This window comes from Myotis myotis, unplaced genomic scaffold (assembly GCF_014108235.1).
Source record: "Myotis myotis isolate mMyoMyo1 unplaced genomic scaffold, mMyoMyo1.p scaffold_m19_p_55, whole genome shotgun sequence".
NCBI lineage: Eukaryota > Metazoa > Chordata > Mammalia > Chiroptera > Vespertilionidae > Myotis > Myotis myotis.
Window position 1 is genome coordinate 641,760 of NW_023416363.1, and position 10,803 is coordinate 652,562.

A 10,803-nucleotide genomic window follows, 5' to 3' on the forward strand; every position below is an offset into this window, starting at 1 on the left:
GGCTCTAGGGGAAAATCCATTTTATTGCCTTTTTTTTGAAATCCTCACCAATTTTCCCATTGATTTTCAGAAAGAATGGAAGCGGGGGCGGGGGGGGGGGGACAGAAACGTCAATGTGAGAGAGAGACATCAATTAGTTGCCTCCTGCACGTGCCCCGACCAGGGCTGGGGATCTAGCCCTTGACCAGAATCGAACCTTCAACCCTTCAGTCCTCGGGCCAACGCTCTAACCACTGAGAAAACTGGCAAGGGCCGTTTTATTGCCTTTTCCAGCTTCAAGAGGCTGCCTCATCCCTCGGCCCCTTCCACCTGCAAAGCCAGCAGTGGTGGTAACGTCTCTCTTGTGCTGCCGGCCCTCCAGCTCTGACCCTGCTGCCTTCTCCTCAGAGCAGTGGTTCTCAGCCTTGGCTGCACATGAGAATCACCTGAGAATCTTTTTAAAATCCTGATTTCTGGGCCTCATCCTCCGGAAATTCTGTTTTTTTTGTTCCTAATGTTGTGGCCCCACCCCATCACAAAGAAACAGAATTTCCGGAGGATGAGGCCCAGAAATCAGGATTTTGAAAAGATTCCCAGGTGATTCTCATGTGCAGGCTGAGAACCACTGGATTAGGACATGCATGTCTTTGGAAGACGTTACCTCCTCCAGCTGCTTCCTACTTTGAAACTAAAGGGCATCTTGGTGGGGATAGTGTCCAGGAAGCAGGTGCACTCCACAAAGGAGCCCTCCCGGGGCCGGGTGTGGCTCAGTGGTTGGCCACTGACCTGTGAACCAGGCGGTCACGATTCCATGGTTCCATTCCAGGTCGGGGCACATGCCTGGGTTTCAGGCTCGATCCTCAGGGTAGGGCGTGCAGGAGGCAGCCAATCAATGATTCTCATCAGCGATGTTGCTATTTCTCCCTCTCCCTTCCTCTCTCTGAAATTTCAAAACAACAAAATAAAAGGAAGGAGCCTCTGACACATGCAGGGGCAGGGGGGGGTGTGTGTGTGTGTGTGTGTGACATGGGCGGCCCGGGGGATGGCCTGGGCAGGGCAGGACCTGGCTGCAGCCTGGAGCCAGGAGAGGGCGGGGGCCGCCTCCGCCACCCCCAGAATCCGAGGACCTTCTGACCCGGGGCTCACACTGGGCCTGCGGCAGCGTCCGGGCTGGAGATGGAGCGGTCACAGGTGGGCGAGCGGGCGAGATCCGCAGGGGACGTGACGAGGACGGTGGGTCTCGGTGTCCCTGGTGGGCCTCAGGGAATTCCCGTGGCCCTGGGTGGTCGCTAGTCCCTGGTGGGCCCCCTCGTTCCTGGTGGATTCTTGCAGCGGCTCCGACTCCACATGCCGGGAGCGAGGAGCGTGGACGTCCGCTGGCCTCTGCCCGCAACTTCCACAATGCCCCGGGGAACACGTTCAGCCTTGGGGACCCTTTGGAGGCCTCTGCGCTGGGGGCTCCTTTCTCGTGACCTCTGGTCTGCAGCGCCCACTGCGCCCCGAGGGCACGTCCGGTTGCAGACCCTGCAGACCGGACCTCAGAGGCCTCTGCGCCCGCCCTCCCCCCGGCGATCCCCCCTTTTCTTCCTGCTCAACCTTCGCGCCTCGGTCCAGCGCCTGCACGCCCGCCCGGGCCGGTCGCCCTCAGTGCGGCTCAGTTGGCTGAGTGTCTTCCCTGCACCTGAAGGTCCCTGGTTGGAGTCGGACACCTGCCCGGGTTGGGGTTAGGTGCCGGTTGGGGTGCATGCGGGAGGCAACCGATTGATCTTTCTCTCTCTCTCCGTTCCTCTCTCTCTGAAACCAATAAAAACATTATAAAGAGAAAGAGGCTTCCAAAGCGAGAAGAAACTAGCGTTTATTTGAAAATTAGGCAGGTGGGGGGGAGGGGATAACTATTCCTGAAGTACTGACTCAGGCAGACGCCCAGTAGTGTTCTGATCAGGAGACAGAGGCCAGGGACATTCACGGGAAAGGGCAGGGGCGCAGTTACATCCATAGACGGAAGGCAGTGCTATTGTTTTTCATTTTTCAGCTCTGTAGCCACCAGTCCACTGGTCCTAATGCTTTCTTGTTATTCCTGCAAACAGATCTTCAGGACACAAGGTCGATTAGGCCCCGTCTTCACAGTCAAAAGGCTTGAGACGTGAGACCTGCACGGTGGCTCCTCTGGCATTGCAGCGGCAGCTCGATGGCAAAGTGCTCCCGTTTTTTATTGCTTTTCGACAGCGGTCAGCGTTGGCCTGGCCCCTTCACGTGCCCGTCCGCCGGCCAGCGGTTCAGAGTTTCCAGGTGCCCTCGCACACGGCCCGGTACGTGTCCTGTGTCAGCGGCCGGAAGGTCTGGGCCTGGCCGTCCAGCACGAACAGCGCGTCCGCAATGGCGCCCACGTCGAAGCCCTCGCGCACCAGCCGGGACTTGACCAGTTTGAAGGTGTTGGTGATCTCCAGGGCGTCCTGCAGGGGCGGGACTGCAACTCCACCCGCGACTCCCGCGGCCACGACCTCCCGCCTCCCAGCCACGGTCCTCCCCGCCCCGAACTCACCTGGATGCGGATGAAATGGGGGACGGCGTAGGCCGGGAGCCACGTGCGGACGTGCTGGTACAGCTTCTGCCCGTCGAAGGCCCGGCCGGGGGCCAGCTGCACAGCGGCCATGCCCACCTTGCCCTCACACCCTGGAAGCGCACCCGCCAGGCACTCTCAGCTCCCCCCGCGCTCGCATCGGGACAGCGCACCTCCACCCGCACCGCTGCTGCCGGTTTAAGTGAGGGGCGCCCTCCGCACCTGGCACGGACACGCCGTAGACGTTCACCTGCTGCAGGAAGTCCACGAGTGACAACACGCCCTCCACCTCCCGCGTGGACACGTTCTCACCCTTCCATCTGCGGGGTGAGAGCAGGTGCTTGAGATCACGCCCCTGGGAACGAGGGGGCACCGCCCCTTGCCCACCAAGCCCCGCCCCCTGGAATGCGAAAGCCCCGCCTCTTTACTCGGCCTCCCTGTTGGATCTGAAAGTCCCAGTGGCCCCGCCCCCTAAGCCCCGCCCCTGGGATCTGAAAGCCCCGGGGCCCCGCCTCCAAGCTCCGCCCCAGAAGCTCCGCCTCCCTCTAGGATCAGAATGTCCCGGTGGCCCCGCCCCCGAAGCCCCGCCCAGCACCGGTAGGTGTCCCCGAGGCGGTCGTGGAAGTAGAGGAAGCCTTCGCGGTCCATGGACAACACGTCCCCGGTGTTGTAGTAAATGTCGTCCGCGCGCCGCACCTTCCGCACCAGCTTCCGTTCCGACAGCTCCCGGGGCCCGCGGTAGCCCAGGAAGGGGTTGCGGCCCAGCACCCGGGTCAGCAGCAGCCCGGGCTCCCCTGGGCGGGAGCGGGAGGCGGGCGTGAACCAGGACAGGCCTCTCGGAGCCCACGGCTCCCGCCCGAGAGTCCAACAAGGTGGACTCCACCTCCCGGACCCTCAGAGGAGAGACACCCAGGGATGGAGACGGGGAGACCCGGGGACAGGGAGACGGAAGAGGAGGGACGGACGGGGAGAGAGGGTGGCATGGGGTGCCCATTAAACATGGGAAAAGGAAAAAAACTAAAACATGAAATAAGATTAAATTAATAAAATAAAACAAATAGGAAAAGGATGCCCGGCCCGCGTGGCTCAGTGACTGAACCAGGAGGTCAGGGTTCGATTCCCGGTCGGAGCACCTGCCCGGGTTGTGGGCTCATCCCCAGTGTGGGGCCTGCAGGGGGCAGCGGGTCAGTGATTCTCATCATCGATGTTCCTCTCCCTCCCTCCCTCTCTCCCTCCCTCCCTGAAATCAATAACAATATGTTTAAAAATAGGAAAAGGATAACACGGATGGTTGAGGGATGGAGACAAACGGTGGCGGGAAGAAAGGGTGTGGCCAGGAGAGAAGACCCACCCGAGGAGAAGGTGGGGGAAGGTGGGTGCCTGGGAGGCGGAGAGAGCAGGCCCCGCGGGCACCCGGAGGCTCAGCAGAGAGAGGCTGGGGCCGGGGTGCCCGCGAGAACCGAGAAGCTGAGAGGCAGGGGGCCGGGCAGGGGCCGGACCGACGGGGACTCAGGGTCGGGTGAGCGCTGCAGACACCACCGCCCAGCACGACCCCCGGCCGCGGAGGAGACGGGTCCCTGCTTCCCAGGAGGGTCCCCAGGTACCTGGCCCCACGGGCACGCAGAGGCCTGCTCTGTCCCGCACGGGCTCCGCCGCCTCCGTGTCGAACTGCACGAGCTCGAAGGGGGACAGCGCCTGCGTGGAGGGCGGGGTGTCAGAGGCGCTGGGCGCTCAGCTCCCACCAGGGTCCTGGCCACCCCGACCCACTCACCCGGAGGATGCAGCTCGTCTTGCCCACTGCCCCGCGGCGCCCGGGGTAGTTGACGAAGCCGGCGTTGCCTTCCGTGGAGCCGTAGACCTCAAAGATCCGAATGGGGCCGAAGCGTCGCTGGAAGGCCTCCCACACGTCCGCGCGGAGCCCGTTGCCCATCGCCAGGCGGACGGTATGCGTCCGGTCCTCGGGTCGCTGCAGAGATGCCCAAGGAGGGTCAGGAGGAGGTGCCCTCGGTCGGTGGGAGGTGCCCTGGGCCCTTCCCTGAGAGGCTATCTCTGGGTGGGAGGTATATACCCAGGGGGCTCCAGGGGGGCTCACTTGGGATCCGATATCTGGCATCTGTACTTGGAGGGTTACCTGCAGATACTACCTGGAGGCCTCACCTGGGGTTTCATGTGGGGATAGACACCTGGGGCTTGTAGCTGGCGGCGTTAGTTAGGGGCCTTTACCTGGAAGTAACCTGGGGGTGATTTGAAGCCTCATCTTGGGGGGTTACTAGGGGCCTTCCTCCGGGGCAGTTACCTGGAGACTTGCCTCCAGGCTTTATCTAGGGGGGACCGGGGGACCTTGCCTGGAGACAGTTACCGGGGTAACTCATTGTACGGATGAGGCTGCGCCCCTCTAATGGGTTTTCCCTGAGCCCCATCGTGTTCTAGCCACTTTGCACGTTTAGTTCTCACAATATCCCCTCGGACGTTACCCCTGATTTCCAAATGAGGACCCTGAAGCTGAAAGAGGTGAGTCACCTGCTCAAGGCAGCTCAGGGGATCATCCAAGAAGCCAGGATATTGGGTGATCATTGTACGTGGCTCTGGTCTGGGATGTGTTACCTGAGCGACTGGCTTGAGTCCTGCACCTGAATGTACCTGAGACCTTTACCTGGTGTGACAGCTGCAATTTACATTATATCTTTATTCATTTCAGAGAAGAAGGGAGAGGGAGCGAGAGAGAAACAGAAACATCACTGATGAGAGAGAATCATTGATCAGCTGCCTTCTGCAAGTGGGCATGTGCCCTGACTGGGAATCGAACGGTGACCTCCTGGTTCATAGGTCAAGTCTCAACCACTGAACCATGTCAGCCGGGCAATTATTTTTGTTTGATTTGTTTTTGGTTAATCCTTACCTGAGGAAGAGATTTTTTCCATTGCCTTTCAGAGAGAATGGAAGGGAGAGAAGGGGAGAGAGAAAGAGAGAGGAGAGAGAGAAATGTTGATGTGAGAGAGACACACTGATTGGTTGCCTCCCGCACGTGCCAGGACCTGCCTGGGATTGAACCTGCAACCCCACATACGTGCCTTTGACTGGGAATCGAACCACAACCCTTCAGTGCACGGGCCAACGCTCTAACCACCGGTCAAAGCCGCCCAGGGTGGCAGCTGCGGTTTTACACCGACGGTGTTCACCTGGAGCCCTCGCCTGGCGCCTCACCTGGGGAGCGTTGCACAGGTACCGCAGTACCTCGCCCACATACTGGATCACGGTCACTCCCTGCCGCCGACAGTCCTCCCAGAAGCAGGAGGCGGAGAACTTGGGGGCCAGGACACAGGTGGCTCCTGGGAGGCAGGAGAGGAACGGGTTCAGGCCCTGCTTCCAGCCTCCGTGAGAAGCTGCCTTGATCAGTGGCCCCTGAAGCACAGGGTGATCCCGGCTCCTCTCTGGTCCCTGGTCCAGCCAGGCATAGGAGGGCTGGGCCTGGGTTCAGATCCTGCCTCCAGAATGTGTGGGAAGCTTGGTGCCCGACACAGTGCGCACGGCTCAGTAAGGGCTGTGAGCATCAGTCGTTCTTGATTATGATACATATTTTATGAATGTTTCGCCGAGCAGATGGATAGGTGGGTAGATAGGTAGATGGAAAAGTGAGTGGGTGGTGTTTGGAAGGGAGCTCACATGGGTTAATTATCCCTGAACCCAAAGGGACGATTGCTTGTGAGCTTGGTTAGTAGCAGTGGTGTCTTCTTTGATGCTGTGTTTTTGACAGGGAGGTAACATATAGAAGGGGTGCTGGGTCCTTGGAAAGGACACCCCCCAGGTTCCTGCCAAGAATTATTTATTTTTAACCCTCACCCGAGGATATTTTTTCCATTGGTTTGGAGAGAGTAGAAGAGAGAGGGACAGACAGACAGAAACAGTGACAATGTAGGGCCCCAGCCTGGGGAGGAGCCTACAACTGAGGTACCTGCCCTTGACCAGAATTGAACCCCGGGACCCTTTGGTCCCCAGGTCAATACTCTATGCGCTGAGCCAAACCGGCTAGGCCTTGCCAGGAATAATTTAACTGAAGGCCCTGGCTGGGTAGCTGACTTGGTTAGAGTGTCGTCCCAGTGGGCCAAGGTTGGGGGTTTGATCCTCAGTCAGAACACACAAGAATCAAACAGTGAATGCATGAATAAGTGGAACAACAATCTCTCTCTCTCTCTCTCTCCCTCCTTCCCTCCCTCCCTCTCTTTCTCAAAACAAAGAACAAAAGAATAGTTGAACTGAATGTACCAACAGCTCTAGAGGGAATTTCCAGTCTAACTGGTCACAGAGGAGCAGAGACCAATGAGGAGACTAGCGATAAAAAGACAATTTGGTAATTGGGGAAATGTGAACAGGAAGCGCACATCAGATGATAATGGAGTTGCTGTTCACGTAAGTCCTTGTATGTTAGAGATTCCTACTGCAGTAGTTTTGTTCTAAAATAATAGATTTGTTCTAAAATAATCCGGAAGGAGAGAAGTGCATATGAAATAAAACTGGCAACATGGTCATTGTGGAGGCTGGGTGAGGACACTGGGGACTTCATCAAACGCTTTGCTCTGCTCTTGTGTATGTTTGAAATTGCGCATGATCTAAAAAAAAACCCCAGCAACCTTTTAAGCCCTAACTGAATAGCTCAGGTGGTTAGAGCGTCATCCTGATAGCTCAAGGTTGACGGCTGGATTCCCAGTCAGGGCACATACAGAAGCAACCAATGAATGCATAAGTAGGTGGAACAGGCCAGAGCTCCAGTGGCGCAATCGGTTAGCGTGCAGTACTTATAAGTAAGTGGAACAAGAAATCAATGCTTTGCCGTGGCTGGTTTGGCTCAGTGGATAGAGCATCAGTCTGCGACCTGAAGGGCCCCAGGTTCGATTTCCGTCAAGGGCATGTACCTGGGTTGCGGGCACATCCCCAGTGGAGGGTGTGCAGGAGGCAGCTGATCGATGTTTCTCTCTCATCGATATTTCTAACTCTCTATCCCTCCCCCTTCCTCTCTGTAAAAAATCAATAAAATATATATATTTTAAAAAACCCCACAAAAACAATGACCATGGAAAGGCCCCAGGTGACTTCCTAGTCAGGTGTCCAGGGAGGCGGCCAGAGCAGTGTTTGCTGAGCACGTCCTCACTGACACGTGACCTCACACAGCTGCTGTCACCTCCTGACCACAACACAGCCCTGGGGAGCCACCTGGGTGCCCGCCCCTCTGCCCGGGGGTCCTGGGGCTCCCTGCTGTATGCTCCTTGTCCCAGGTGAGCACCCAGGGTGCTGGGTGACCTGTGAGGCCTTGTCACCCTGACAACCCAGCCTGCACCCCCGGGGACAGGAGGCGTCCCCAGGGAAGGGCTTACCGAGCTCCAGGCAGCCGAGTACCCCGAGGACCAGGCCCATCGCGTGGTACAGGGGCAGGACAGAGTAGACCACATCGTCAGCTGTGACCCCGCTCAGGGCCAGCATCCTGCTCATCTGCAGCACCCGCTCGTGCGTGAGGATGGCCGGCTTCGGGAGCCCTGGGGGATGGAGAGTGGGAGGGTGGGGGGCGTGTAGGGCTGGGTCTCCAAGGGGGGGGGGCGGTTTTAAGGAGGTCAGGTTGGGTTTGGGGTTCAGAGGTCGAATCCCAGAGCTCCATTAGGGCCTCAGCGGCTGCCCGCTAGGAAAAGGCAAGATTCTGGCCCTGATCCCTCCAATGACATTTCGGGGCAGAGTCCAGGCCACATGTCCCCATGGAAGCGCAGCCTGTGTTTTGGAGGCCGGGCTTGGGTCAGGTCAGGGTGAAAGGTCAGAGGTTGGGGCAGGGCTGCCGGGTGCCCTCACCGGTGGTCCCCGAGGTGTAGATGAACAGGGCAGGGCTCTTCCGTGTGATGCCCGCGCGCAGGTCAGCGGGCACGGGGCCCGGGGGCGCGGCGTCCAGGGCGGGCTCCAGCGCCTCCACCCCCGGCGTCGGGGAGGTGAGGCCGAGGTAGAAGCAGCGCACGTGCTCCGCCTGCAGCTGCGGGAGGATCTCCTCCAGGTTCTCGCGGAGGTCTGCAGGGACGCACCGGAGGGGAAACTGAGGCAAGGCCCCCCCTTCCAGGTGGCGAGGGGAAACCCAAGCCGCAGAGGGTGCAGCCGGCAGAGGACGCTTCTGCACTTTTGTAAAGAACCCCATGGCCCGGCCGGTGTGGCTCAGTGGATAGAGCACCGGCCTGCGGACCAAAGGGTCCGGGTTCAATTGCCATCAAGAGCAGGTACCCTGGTTGCGGGCTCCTCCCCTGCCCGGACCCTGGTCAAGGCACGTGCAGGAGGCAACCAATCTCCTCCACTCTCCCTAAAAGTCAATGGGAAAAATATCCTCCGGTGAGGATTAAAAAAAAAAGGTTAGTATTGGCAAAAAGGATTGAAATAGCCATGGCGCAGAAGAAGGATCCCAGCCTGCATGGCTCGGTGGTTGCGCGTTGACCTGACCCATGAACCAGGAAGTCACGGATAGATTCCCGGTCAAGGGCACCTGCCCGGGTTGTGGGCTCGACCCCCAGTTTGGGGCGTGCAGGAGGCGCCGATGCATGATTCTCTCTCATGGATGTTTCTCTCTCCCTCTCCCTTCCTCTCAGAAATCAATAAAAATATTTTTTTAAAAAAGGAAAAAGCAGCCCTCGCCGGTGTGGCTCAGTGGATAGCGCATTGGCCTGCGGACTGAAGGGTCCCGGGTTCGATTCCGGTCAAGGGCATGTACCTTGGTTGTGGGCACATCCCCAGTAGCAGGTGTTCAGGAGGCAGCTGATCATGTTTCTCTCTCTCCGATGTTTCTAACTCTCTATCCCTCTCCCTTCTTCTCTGTAAAAAATCAATAAAATATATATTTTTTTAAAAAGGAAAAAACAAAAAAACACAAAAACAAGCCTCCCGGCGCCCTCAGCATTCCTTCCCAGCCTGTGGGGCGAGCGGGCTCAAGGGGCTCCCGTGCGGCCCCTTCCTGGCCCCTGTGCCCTCCCGCCCCCCACCCCCTCAGCCTCGGGGTCCTCACCAGGGTCCACCAGCAGCACCCGCGCCCCGGAGCTCAGCACCGAGTGCGCCAGGGGCGCCCCGCGGACGTGCGGGTTGATCCAGGCCACCGGGCAGCCCAGCTTGGCCAGCCCCAGCCACAGGCCCAGCGCGGGGACGGCCTGCGCCGCCGGCATCAGCAGGGCGGCGGGCTCCCGGGGCCCCGCGCCCTCGGGGTCGACCAGCTCCGCCTTCAGGGCCCACGCCGCGCGGCAGGCCCGGGCGTCCAGCTCCGCGTAGGTGACCGCGCGGGCCCCGGGGCCAGTCCACACCAGGGGCGCGTGGCCCGGCTGCGCCCGCGCGCGCCGCTCGAAGGCGTCCACGAAGGTGTCGGGGGGCGCGCGGCGGAAGCGCGCGCGGATGGCCAGGCCCGCGCGAAGGATGCCAGCCACGAAGGCCAGGTCCGCGGGCAGCCAGCGCAGCGCGGGGGGCGGCCGGGGCGGCAGCAGGGCCAGTGCTAGGGCCGCGGCCGCCAGGCTCAGCCATGGCGGCATCCAGGGCCGGAGCCAGGGCCGCGCCAGCGCCGCCAGGCCGACCAGCGCGCAGCAGGCCGGGTCGCCCAGGAGCCAGCGCAGCGCGGGGGCCGCGGCCATGGGCCAGGCGGGCAGCTCCGCGCCCCGCAGGAGCAGCAGCAGCGGCGGCAGCAGCAGCAGCGACCGGCGTCCCGCGCCCATGGCACCCGCTGTCTGTCCTCCGAGCGGAGCGCGGGCCGCGGGGAGACCTCTGGCCCCTGGCGGGGGTTCAGGTGGCATCGGGGCGGAGCGACCCGCCGCGGGACTCCGCCCCCAGAACTTGTTTTTATTTTTCAAAGATAGTTAACATTCAACAGCAGATTCGCTTGGGGTGTGGCCAAACACTTCGTTGTTTTTTAAAAACACTTTTATTGATTTCAGAGAGAGGACGGGAGAGGGATAGAAACATCAAGGATGAAAATCATTGATCGGCTGCCCCCTGCGCGCTCCCAACTGGGGTTGGAGCCCGCAACCCCTGAACGTGCCCTTGACCCGGACGCTTCTGTCCACGGGCCAAGGCGCTATCCACTGAGCCAAGTGGGCTGGGCGGTTGGACACCCTCATGCCTTCCGAGGCGATCACTCCTCTATCTAGTCCGCCCCTGGCCCGGTCCAGGTGCTGAGCATCGATTAATCCCTTCGCTGTGCTGGACATCTTCCTATTTTGTAACTGACATTGTTCCTTCTTCACCTTCACCCTGTCCACCGGCCCCCA

At 60.0% G+C, this 10,803-nt stretch overlaps 1 protein-coding gene across 1 annotated transcript; it reads right to left on the reverse strand.

The window, feature by feature from the left end:
• Positions 1 to 1,809: 1,809 nt before the first annotated feature.
• Positions 1,810 to 10,335, reverse strand: SLC27A5 (solute carrier family 27 member 5). Its single transcript, XM_036311414.1, has 10 exons — positions 9,561 to 10,335; positions 8,372 to 8,581; positions 7,909 to 8,067; positions 5,744 to 5,868; positions 4,311 to 4,505; positions 4,144 to 4,234; positions 3,135 to 3,333; positions 2,762 to 2,859; positions 2,522 to 2,652; positions 1,810 to 2,432 (listed from the first exon to the last, which is right to left on the reverse strand). Exons 1-10 carry the CDS (start codon positions 10,327 to 10,329, stop codon positions 2,256 to 2,258), a joined length of 2,154 nt encoding a protein of 717 aa, XP_036167307.1. The 5' UTR covers positions 10,330 to 10,335; the 3' UTR covers positions 1,810 to 2,255.
• Positions 10,336 to 10,803: the final 468 nt, after the last annotated feature.